Source organism: Eucyclogobius newberryi, unplaced genomic scaffold (assembly GCF_026437365.1).
Source record: "Eucyclogobius newberryi isolate DKJ021-1_F unplaced genomic scaffold, fEucNew1.0.hap1 SCAF_2, whole genome shotgun sequence".
NCBI classification, from domain to species: domain Eukaryota; kingdom Metazoa; phylum Chordata; class Actinopteri; order Gobiiformes; family Gobiidae; genus Eucyclogobius; species Eucyclogobius newberryi.
In genome coordinates, this window is record NW_027315834.1 from 5927054 (window position 1) to 5939848 (window position 12795).

The 12795-nt window shown below is 38.9% G+C and overlaps 1 protein-coding gene across 2 annotated transcripts in view; it reads left to right on the forward strand.

Moving 5' to 3' along the window:
- Positions 1-12271, forward strand: part of plxna4 (plexin A4) — a 313531-nt gene extending 301260 nt beyond the window's left edge. For both annotated transcript variants that reach the window (XM_072454782.1, XM_072454783.1), the window contains exons 30-32: positions 4860-5072; positions 8529-8679; positions 9502-12271. In XM_072454782.1, coding sequence (XP_072310883.1) covers positions 4860-5072; positions 8529-8679; positions 9502-9597 — 460 coding nt within the window. In that variant the 3' untranslated portion in view covers positions 9598-12271. The remainder of the gene's footprint in view (positions 1-4859; positions 5073-8528; positions 8680-9501) is intronic.
- Positions 12272-12795: the final 524 nt, after the last annotated feature.

The window sequence follows — 12795 nt, forward strand, 5'->3', positions numbered from 1 at the left end:
AGTTTCAACGCCAGCCGCTGCATTCGCTCCTGTTGTACATGTATATAGTCGTTCTTTTCCTCTCCCCGGCGTGCGCTTATCCATAACCTCTAATCGCCACAAAAGACTGCAATTTGTGAGGGAACAAAAGCCCTCATTTGGCCCAGCACTATGGAGTCAAAATGCCCTGTGCTTCCCCCTGTGCGCCCCTGTCCCATTAAACCCACCAGGCCCATCGTCATCTCACACACCATTAACTTCTCCCCATCACACACGTTTACCCCCAGCGCAGAGACCTCGCCCTGCACAGCCACACCTGCACTCCCCTGGTGTGGATGCGGGTGGTTGCTTCCAAATATGTATATCTTACTGTGTCCTTATTGTTAAACGCCTAGAATACAGAATGAAAGGTTTACTTTAAATAGCCTAAATCATTCTAAACTGAGCTTTTAAACATCCTCATTAAAAAAAACAACACACCAGGTTTGGTTTATTCTGCGTGTGTTTCGGTAATCCTGCAGTTTCTGAAGTTACGTTTATTTGAAGTTATGCTACGGGAACGGCCAAAGAAAGGAGTTTAAAAGGGCAGAATAATGCATGAAATCAATCAATCAATCAATCAACCTTTATTTCCAACCAACGTGCCTTCCTTTTCTATAAAAACGAAGGCGATATAAAAGCATACAAAAGTAACACCATTAGAGGTGGGAAATATATCAAAACATAGATATTATCACAATTGTAAAAGGAAATATTAAAAATAAGCAATTAAGCACATAAAAAGAGTTCAAACTTGCTGTGCAATCTTTAAAATAAAGAGTGTAGCATGATTTGCACTTTTATGTGACATTTACAGGCAGGTTTTAGCACACTTCTGATGGATCGCAATAACATCGTCTGAATATTGTACACAAACATCAAGATGTTCACTATCGCACACGTCTGAAAACAGTACAATCAACAGTGCAAACAAGTGCAGGACATTATTTAGTGTTAAAAGCCTGAATAAACAAGCTTTGAGCCTACATTAAAAAAGTCTGTGATGTAGTGCATTTAGGGGGGCAGAAACCAAGATCAAATGCATTACAGTTGTCTATCCTTGAGCTGCTGAAGGCATGAATAGTCCTTCCAGTCAAAACACTCCTGGACTTGTGTCATATTCAAATGTTTCCATAATGCTGTATTTTCTTTGTCTTTCACAAACCCCGCCCTCTCAACTAAGCCTCCCCCCCAATCAATCAGTTTGCTCTCATCACTTTAAAAAAAATAAACAAAAGAATGTCTTTAAAAGGTCATTTCTGGTTTTATATAGACCCTTTCAAAGACCGTCATGTTTTTCCTCCACTATTGCGACGTCCACTCACAGATGTGCGCTCGAAAGCCTGTCAGAGTGAGTCTGTAGTTTCAGTGACAGAGCTGTGTGTGCGCCAGGGCCTGTGTCTCAGACTGACTGGCTCCAACTACAGCTCCAGATGGTATCTGTTGGACCAGCCGCATCATGGCGATGTCTCCACTCGTCCGCACTCCATTCTTTGCTTTCTCAATTTGTTTGTAAATTGTCAAACTGCACACATTTAATTATACTCGGAAAGTCCTCGCTTTTACTTGCTGGAGACATCACTGAGACGTGTATTCACCAAATGTACAGGCAAATGTGTAACCGCTCTTGAATCGCAGCAAGAAGGTCCAGGGTGGGGTTTGTGTGGTGGTGGCTGGTCCCATAGAGCAGTGGTTTCTACTCAAATAAATACAAATACACATCATTTTAAAAGATTTACAACTTGAAATTATTACAGACGTCTATGTAATCGGGGTCTCGATTAGGGTGTATGGTTATTATGTTTGGGGAACCAAACATAGTGCATAGAGCATAGTGCAGTAGTGCATACTGCCTGGACAAGACACTTTCACCTGCCTGTACATCTACTATTGCCTCCAGTTTTCAAGTATGTTGGTTTATTGTCTCCTATTAACCTTATTCCGCCCACTTTTTCCTCTTTTGGCCACACGATCAGCTCTTGGTAATTGCACTTCCGGTCCAGCGGAAACTCTGTTCTTTTAAATGTAGAATGAGGGAAAAGTCTCCCCGCTAAAACATGCTATAAAACATAAATGTTCATGTGACCAACAAGTCAAAATGCATCAATCCCCTGGGCGGCCCTGGTGAAACATGCACAAATGAAACAAAGCACAACTTCAGGTATTTTACTGCTGAAGATGCTGCATGACAGTATGGGCAAAGCTGAAAAATAGTGATGAATGAGTCCCCACTACTTGCACATAGTAGAAGAACCCTCTCTGCACAATCAGGAGAACAATGCCCAGTGTCCGGGTCACCTCTACAGAGTTCAGTCAGAATGTTTTCTGCTTGTGAAAGGTCATCGTGGTCACCCACAGCCTGTGACTCTGAGTCTCCAAAGCTCTGCCCCGGATCACAACAGCAATGACCCCATGTCCACAAAAGCAACTTCATCAGGCTTTCTGCTGAAGGCAACACTGCAGCGCACAACTGCTCATTCAAAGGCTTATTGGCTCAGTGTGGCAGGAGCGTCACACTGCACCAGAGGTGGACAAGCCACTAAAGAGCAGCGGGGAGACTTACTTTGGTTGGAAATGTGCTTGTGAGTCTCCTTTGTTGTTTGCTTTCTCCGCACAGTGGCCAGTGGCAGTGCAGGCGCTAGATAAAGGCACAGGCTTGATAAGCACTTTCTTTGATGAATAAATCACTGCTGCTTTATATTATGGCAGTTTTTTTTATATTATTGTTACTAAGTGTTGCAGTGTGTTGAACAATCAAACCTCAAATGAGCACAGATTGTTACTTATTTCTCCTAAATTTGCTATATTAATGTGGTTTGCTACAGGAAGAGTATCAAAATCATGTTTAGGCAATCCTGAAACAATATGATATATATAATACTACTTTTTAAAAGGTGCACTATGTAACTTTTCGGGTGTTTAGGATGTTATTACTTTGCCTGGAATGTTCCACAGCATTTCTAAATAGACTGTTAGTAATGCCAATAAAGCATCCTCCTCCTCTAGAAAAGTTACATAATGCGCATAAAAATTAAAATGTACTTGATTTACTTGAGCTTTTAGTCATGTTATAAGAGTGTTCCCTCGCCATGAACTTTCTCTAACTTATATTTTGATTGATTCCTGTATGTTTGAGTAATCCTTTATCGTCCTGTAAGTGAGGCCCTAGTGCTCAGAAAAGTCTTGTTTTCACCTACACCCTATCCCCGCCCACATCTCTCTACTTAGTTATGATTATTTAAACAATTCAGAATCTGGGCTAATTATGCAGGCTTAAAATATTTATATATTATATATAAATATAATCTGCTGCTTGTTGCGATTAAATGTCACTATGAAGAGGCGGGGTTTAAAAGTTCTGCAGTTTTAAACAGGAAGTCAATGGACCTGTTTCTATTTCGAAGCTGTTTTAGATCAATATTGCTGTTTACAATGAACTAACTGTAAAACAAGCTCTACATATATCGTAATTTAATTGTAAATACCTACCAAAAAAAAGCCTAACATGTGTCCTTTAAGATGTGCATATGTCTAAATTGCAATAATTATGTTGAATATTGTAATGGTATTGTTTTCTGTTAGTAGATTTTTATAGAGTTTTTTGTGCTATATATTTCTATATTTCTATTTTTGACCATTGTGGAGCCCATTATGGAGCCCTAATACGCAGTAAGCATAACGCTGACGTAACAGCTGATCAAACCCCAAATCTGTGACCAAAAATAACCAGTTCACACAAGACTTTTAGGGCTAATTGTGCTTGTTATCCTGGTGCTTTGAATAGAGCGTGGTGGGGAGCCTTTCCTTTGTATCGACACTCGCACACCGGGCAGCTGGAGCACATCGTTCCCCATCACAGCAGCACAACGCCCGTGTTAATATCCTTTTGATCCCCGCTCCTAATCGCGCTAGATTCTTTGCCCAGATTAATATTTAAATCATAAAGCGGACTTTTCCTTCCGCTAAGTCCAAATCCTCTTTTGTGAGATTGTGCGTGCGGCGAGCTTTGTGGGCGGTTGTGTTGGGAGAACTGCTTAGTCGGATGATATGGGCAGTGTTTAAATCGATTTTTTTTTTTCTCCTTTCTCATTTCCTGTGATATTGTGAGCTCCCTTGTACTGCAGTGTCAGTTCTTTTTTAGTTTCTGCTACATAATATTTGAATATTTAAGATAAACTGATGTCAGAAACATTGTGCTTTTCCTAAATATCACCTTTCGCCTTTTTTCAACTTTTTTTTTAATGCCATTATCCTCAACAAGCACCAGCACAAATAAGGGTGTGTGAAGTTTGTGATCCCTGGACACTAAGGAAAAAATTCATTCGAAGCAGCCAGCACCTGCTTTAAGAGATAAAGGCATTATTGAAGTGAAGGCATTAAATGGAGCGTAGAAGGAACAGCGGGAGAAGGACACTGATGGTGCCACAGCCTCTTCTGCAACATAATACCAGAGTTATGTCCACCACCTGGAAGACCGACTGCTGCACTATAAACAGAATTTACTCATATTTAAACAGAATTTACTCATATTTAAACAGAATTTACTCATATTTAAACAGAATTTACTCTACTTTGGGTGCCTTCATACTTGCACATTCATCACATCATCACCATGTTTTTTTCTAGTATCGATACTTTTATTAGTATCTAGTTTTGATACTACTTTTAGTATCAATTTGTATCTATACTTTTCAAAACCCTAGTGTGAACTCATAATCAGAATGTGTTTTTTTTTTCATTTTGATGAATTTGTTAAAGCTAGATGTTTTAACAAAAAAAAAAAAAAAAAATGATATGTATAAAATAACAGCTAATTGTGAATCCTTTGCCTGTGTCTGCAGCCTACCTCTGCGTTTCTGGGTGAATGTGATCAAGAACCCTCAGTTCGTGTTTGACATCCACAAGAGCAGCATCACGGACGCCTGCCTGTCTGTGGTGGCCCAGACCTTCATGGACTCTTGCTCCACCTCAGAGCACCGCCTGGGCAAAGACTCGCCCTCCAACAAGCTGCTGTACGCCAAGGACATCCCCAGCTACAAGAGCTGGGTGGAGAGGTGAGTGCAGCACAAAAAGTCTAACATTATTAAACTATTCTATGGGAAACAGTCCAAAAATGTGTCCAAAAAACAGATACCGGTATTTTGAAATATTGTAGCAACTTGTGGCTTGTTCCTGTCACACTAATGTGATAAATGCATTGTTATTTTGTGAGGTCCGGGTCATTACGGATTGGTTAAAAGTTTGGGGGGGGCTGGGCCTGTGTGTGAGATGGGAGCGACTTCTTTTGTGGTGGTCTCTGGCGGGGGCTAAGAGCAGGTTCTAGAGACGAGGTTCTATCGGCGTGGTTACGGCCGACAGTATTAGTAGTACAATACTGTTCTGGCGATAAAGCGACAACTTGTGAGCACTAAACTTGCTTTCAATACTTAAAAGAGACGTTACAATATATAATACAGTTTGCTTGTTTACAAGAGAAAATAATCTTGTCTATTTGAGTAAAAACGATTTCTTGAAAAAATATATGAGCTTATTTTATGTTTATAGCCATTTAACCTTTTAATTCACTCTGAACTTACAGAGTGCTTTGGAGTTTTGTCTCCGGGAATATTCACTATTCACTGTTTGGGACTCAACTGAAAACATGGGCAAACGTATTCTGAATACTTATTTAGAGTAACTGTGTTCTGGTCCAGTTACTCTTTCTTTTGGTGGTATTCAGAATACAGTTTGTGGTATTTGATCATGAAATGTAGGCTTTAAACGGCACTGAATTAGTGAAAACTCAGCTCTTATAGTGAGTGTGTGTCAGATAGTGTCAAGATAATGTAATGCAACTCAAAGTATTATCTTGAGTATGTATTATAAATAATTTTATGCAGGTATTCAATATTCTGTAACAAACACATTTGAGTATTAAGTATTTTTTCCCCAACACTGAACAAATGTTGCTACTATTTTGTATTCAAATAGACAGAGCAGCAAAACTTGCTTTTTCTGGTTTAGGATGCCATTATGAATAATAGCCTCTTAACTGTAGTCATGTTTAAATCTACTGGTCATAAAACACAATTACATCATATTGGGACTGAATGGAAAGGCCCAGGGCGGCAGATCTACAGTACAGAGATGTGTGTGGCGACGATGCAAAAGACCGGAGAGTGAAAAAAAAAATCATCTGACAAGTAGCAGGCTGTAGAGACTGGTAATTTGTTAAAATGAGAGTTTTATTAAATGTATTTGTCAGCAGACGAGGCAAAGAGGTTGTGAATAAAATATGGGCACGATGAAGCGGTTTGGAGTATTTATATGTCGGTTGCTCCATCACGGGGAGAAGGCGTCAGGATAGGGATATATGGAGGCTACTCGCATGGCTGAACCAGAGAGCAGCTCCAGGCTCAGGCAGGCAGCGCTCATTACTCCTCAGTCTGTGCTGTGGAAGAAACATCAGGGGGGAATGTGCGCAACCCTGCCTAACTCATGCTTGGATACTGTTTTGCAGAAACTTATTCTTTCAAAACAAGACTAGTCAAATTCATAATTTTGATTTCAATTATTACTAGATATCAATTGAAATGTTTTTTTTCATGGCTAATACAAATATTTTAGGACCCAGGGGCTGATTAGGCCCAGATGTAGGGCAGATTTTCATAATTTCCCCCCCAAAATATATTATTCATATTATTACAAACTCAATCATAGAACTATATTGTGCGCTGCTCCACCTTCAAAAATAGAGTAGTCCTGTATTAAGGAAAAATAATGTCATTAAAATGATTCTAGGCATTTTGCACTGATGTGTTAAAATAAAGCTTTGTGATTAATCAGAATATACTGGAGATTTATGGCCAAAAGTTAGCCTATCCCTAATTATTACTCTATTCAATTACGATTAAGTTTTGTAATCAAAAATAGTTAATTTTCATGGCTTTATATACATGAAATATATATGTATACAAATATTGGGCCTTTAGACCCTTGACAATACTATGTTAGAAACCCCCATGGACATACAGGCACACAAACTGCTCTGATGAGTAAGGACTGGCATCATAACCGACTGGACTCAATTTGAAAATGGACAAATTCAACCAACAATGGACAAAATGGGACTTTTATTTTGGATTTAATGTGCTTTAACCCCTCTTTTCTGTGGATGCCACCCTCTTAATATTTTTTTTTTTTCTTTACTTATTCTCACGGGTTCTTATGTTTGATTTTGTTGTTTTATGTTCTAAAAAGGCATCGACTATTTCAGCATGTTCAGTGTTCCAGAATGGAAGAAAAATAGACATATACAGTAAAACACGAAAATTTAGCTCAAAATCTGAAAATCCTGGGTAAAATGTACATTTGTTTGCTTCTCTATTGGAAATAAGCTAAAGCACTATTTTAGAAGCTCCAAATGCATTCAAACTCCAAATTCATTCAAATTCAAATACAAAAACTATTAGATAAACAAATAATGCTTTATAACCTGTTAAAGACTCTATACTTTCTCTACAGGCTGTCAGCTTTGTTTGATTGTTGCTCTGATTATGTTGTGCAAGTGCAGAAAACACAGCAGCTCCAGCTTTTCACTGCAAATCAAAATTACACCGAGAGAACAATCATGTATTTCTTTAGCTTTATTTTGTAATTATTGCTACTCTTAAACTCAATTTCTCAATAAATGAATTCTTCTCGGTGTCTTTCCTGTCTTCGCCTGTGTAAAACATGCGCGTGAAGGCCAAACGCACCTGCTCTCCCACAGCACAGGCTGAACTTAAGGGCAAATATTTCGTCACTGCTCTATTTCTCTCCGCTCATTTCGTTGAGATGCTTGGCAGCTGGAACTGTTATAACTGTGCTGCGTTCTGCACTTTTGATCCACAAATCCCCCAAACCGCATCACTCTTATGCAAACAGCAGCAGCATTCATTTTGTATTATCTTGTATCATAATAACAAAAATCCTTGGAACATAAGCCAGTGGATCAAAATAATGATATTTTAAGCCTTGGTTATGGATAATCATTTAGCAGTTAAAAAAACGAATGAAAAAATGAAAAATGTAAAGGGCGTTTCAAACATAGTGCAGTAGTGATGGAGTTTCAAACTAAACAAGTAAAAAAAAACCTCTACTATAATGTTTTTCAATTTGTGACCATTCGAGAAGTGCAGTGTCGTTATGCAATGTGTGAATCTATGAAATAAATCTAGTTTATTTCATAATTCACGTTTTCCACTATGTATGTGTGACACTGTAATAGAGCATTAAAAAGTTTACTCTAATAACATTTTGAGGACGGACATTAGGACCCATTAACTCTATAAATGTTGTCATGAGAAGAAAAAGGAGGGCAAATTAGGCTTTCTTAGATTAAAAGTGATGCAATTCTGTTCCCAAACAAATAGTGACGTATTGTAATAAGTATAAAAACTTTAACAACACTTTTCCAAACAAGGTATGTCAATGAAGATAAGAAAAATACGTCTGTTTATATATATATATGTATGTTTCTATGTGTTCAGGTATTACTCGGACATCAATAAAATGCCTGCCATCAGTGACCAGGACATGAACGCGTACCTGGCTGAACAATCACGGATGCACATGAGCGAGTTCAACAGCATGAGCTCTCTCAGTGAGATATACTCCTACGTGGGCAAATACACAGAGGAGGTGAGCACACAGAAGCCACCAAACCTTTCAATTATGAAGCAAAATAACACCCACGTTTGTTTAGTTACGCCTCATAATAAGGCATATATACAAGGCATTTATAGACGTTTATTAACCATTGTCAAAAATATAGTAATCATTAACACATGTTTAATAATCATTTACTAGGGTTTGTCAAAACACTGTTAAAATCCATAATAAAGCATAAACAAAGACTTAATTCGTAATGCACAAATGGTTCATTAATACCCCTAATCCTTAAATAAGCTTGAATCATTCTAAATGATCTCTGTGTACATTATGAATGAAGTCTTTGTTCATGCTTTATTAAGGCTCATTATTATAAAGTGGCATCGGGTAAGTTAATATGAATTGACTGTTAATGATGTGTTTATTGTTTTCAATGAGTTCATAATTATTAAGCATGGATTAATGCTTTGCAGATGTGCCTTATAGTGAGACTGTCGTTATTTATTCATTATTAGTTACATTAATGTTTTAATGTTTAGCTCTTTTTTGACAATTATTAGTGAATGATTAAAAAACATTCATCATACATACATAGATATGCCTTATTATATAGTTTTACTATATAATATGTCAACCATTTATATTGATCCAAGGCAAATAATTTTGATAAATTATAAATTATGTTCTTGCACACATAATTTAAATGGAAAAAAGTGACATGATAATTTAGGCTCAACATTGAATTGTTTGAGTTTACATCCAAAAAAGCATTCGTGGCAATATTTTACCGAAATGGATTTCAAAAGCTGAGTTCTAACATTATAAAACGCCTTTTCTCCGTCTCATTTGCAGATCGTGTGTGCGCTGGAGCAGGATGAGGCGGCCCGGAAACAGCGGCTGGCCTTCAAACTGGAGCAGGTGGTGGCCTTTATGAGCCTGGAGAGCTGAGGACCGCACTTCCCAGGGTGCACTGGGAACGACAACCCTCCCTCCGCCCACCCCCAAAGCCCCGCCCGCAAACCGAGCCGTGCCTGAGCGAAAAGAACCTGTCCCTCCCGCGACCCCTGCACCACCTTATTCATCACGCCACTTCTTCCTCGACGCCTTTTTTCGACTTTTGCTTCCTCCTCTCGATCAATCAAAAAAAAAAAAAAAAAACTGTTCCTCATCCACTGCTGCATAGACTAGTTAAACCTGAAGATGTGATGGTCCGGAGCTGGCGGCAAGGCCTCTCCCGCATTGCATTGTGGGAGATTACCTCAGCTTCACCACAGGGAGAGCTTCAATGGGGGGCGACTGCTCCAAAAGCCAGCCATATTGGCGCGCTGCGGTCCGCCCCCTGCTGGAAAGAAGTGGAAAATACCTTTTTTGTTGCCTTCAAGAATTTACAATAGGTAATTCTTTACAAACCACTATGTTGGCTGTACGTTTTGTTGAGAACTTTTTAGGAAATAGTGATAACGAGACATCTTTAGAGTCCTGTTTATTGTAGTTCTATATCGATATAAGAGGAAACAAAAACGATGACTGCAAGCCAAATGAACACCTCGAAAAAATGAATGCAACAATGGTTTGCCAAGTTTACACTGTACCTATAAAAGCGAATTATACATATCTGCAGAATCTGGGGGGACTTCGGGACGCAAACCTTTGAATGTTCTTGTTTTCTTTAATGTAGCTGGAGAATTTAAAGACTGAAACCGATGGGGAAGGGGTAAAGGGTTAGTGCACCTCTACTGAAATGACTGACAAAAACCAGAGTATCCCAACCTCTTTTGCCCCTGTGAAAAATTCGCACAACTCGCCCAACCAATGTACATTAGAAATATTCCTTTTACTGCTTCCCTTTTCGCGCAAGTGGCTCAAGATCTTACAACAAAAAAAACACCGTGGAGGCCCTAACACAAGTTGGAACCTCTAACAAAAAAGCACACAACCAACTTTTTTGACAGTTTCGGCTGCTAATTTACAAAAAAACAAACAAATACATGAGCAGTCTCCGGGCTCTTGCCACTTCCAATCAAAGCACACATGACAACGCACAGCAATGAGATTCACCCAGAGACCTACCGCGAGCTTAAGTGATGAGCTGGATGGAAAATACTGGGTGACAAACCACTTTGAAAAAGGAAAAACAAATAAAAAACGATCGACACAAACGCTGACTGCTACCAAAACGGGGCTTGATTGTATAAGAGTAGCACTTCTTTTCCTGGGATGTTCTGTTGCAAAGACTTGAACTTTAAAGTCAGTCAGCCAAAAACCAAAGGAGCTTAAAAAAATTTCGGTCAAAAATGTTCTTTATGAAGTGCCACTAAGGAACGGACGAAACAAAAACGGACAATGTAGAAGACGCCGCTCGTAGGAAAACGACACGAGTGGGATTTTAGCGACCTTTTCCTGACCTCAACGTGCCAAGAAAATGCCGGCGCGCCCTCCTCCCCTCCCCATGTCCAGCTCCTGACTCTAAAACCCCTTCTTTTCTTTTCGTTTCCGTTTTGCACAAACGTTGGAGACGGTAGCTAGTTTTTGCATACGACAAAAAGCCCAATCTTTTTGAGTGTGTCCTGCAGAGGGCGCTCTTGTATGTATTACTGTAGTTGTCTTCAGTGGCGGCAGGGGCAGGCTTCTCCAAACACGGTCAGAAATGGGAAAACAATCACATGTTTTTTGACCGAGACGTAAGAAACTCAACAGGATAGCAACTTGATCATAGATATTAGCCAGAGCGGACAAATGCTAGCCTACTATCGACGAAACAAGTGCCCCCCCCTCCGTACCTATTGACCTCTGCTCTTTCTTTTGCCTTGACAACGTGCCCCATGTGGTGATGTGAATGTGTGAAGACCGCCCTAGGTCCACCGTTGGGTCCTTTTATTGGCTTTTTAAGCGCATGTAAAATGTAAACAATTTAAGAAACTTATTAAAAAAGTTGAAAAATAAGAAAATTTAAGCCTTGCAATGATGATGTGGATGTGTTCTTTTCTCTTTCTTTTGCTTGGAAGACGATTTCAGACGAGGGAAAAAGTGGGTTGTTCATGTAAAGAGAAACTTTATCTTCCGTTTTGAGGTGGAACCTTTATCGCAGTACAACCACTGTGCAGTCAGACCCCCCACTGTTCATGAGTTTTTGTGACGTGTTAGACGCTTAAGATATGATATACCCTTTGCATGTGAACCGACTTGGATGGAAATGGAAATGCCTTGCTTAGAAAAATGTATACGTTATTATTCCTACTACTGAGGTCTTACTGCCATTTAAAGCTATAGTTGTGTCTAAATGTCATTTGAAGTCCATTGTCGATATCCCATTCATTTGAACTGTTTTTTGCTGTACGTTTGGTTTGTTACACAGATGCCGCTCGGGCGTGTCTATGCTGCTATTACATCCTGTGTTGACATCACACACTAATTCATTATTGTAAGTCGTTAACACATTGAAACACAAGAAGCGCTCTTGTTTTTACACCGTTTGGCGAGGGACTGTTTCTTTGGCCTTGCTTCAAATTCAGCTCATGTTTGTTATTTGCGGCTCGATATCGTTTGGTCTGTTTTGTTTCGTCACAGTGGGGTAAATTCACAAGGCGTAAAAATGGGACGAATGTAAAGGCTTGATTGAAAACTAAGGGGAATTTTGAAATATTGGGTTTTATGCTGCACTTCTAAATTGTCTACACTGTAAAACCAAACTGTAAATCTCTTATTATTCAAATTAGTTGGGGTTATACATTTCAATAATGTTATATTAACTCAAAAATATGTAGTCAGACAAAATAAATACCCAATTGTTATTATTATTTTTTATTTATTTGTACGAGTAACTTTGGTTGCACCTATTTCAAGATCTCTTGTTTTAGATATGTATTTTTTTATTGTAAATTACCAAATTGAAGGGGCTGTACCTATTATTATAATATTTTTTTTTTAGAAAGTCAATTTTCTTTTGCCTGAGTACAGCTGTATTGTATTATCAGATCATAGGGTCAAAATAAGGCCACTGTGTGATTTCTGTTTCAAATTACAGTGTTGTTATTGGATGCAAACCAGGAAGCAACACTGGTGTAATGGTGTTAGTTGTTGTTAGCAGTGACCTCAGAAAGTTGTAAAAAGCGTATTTAAACTCACGGTGAATAATTCGGATGCTCG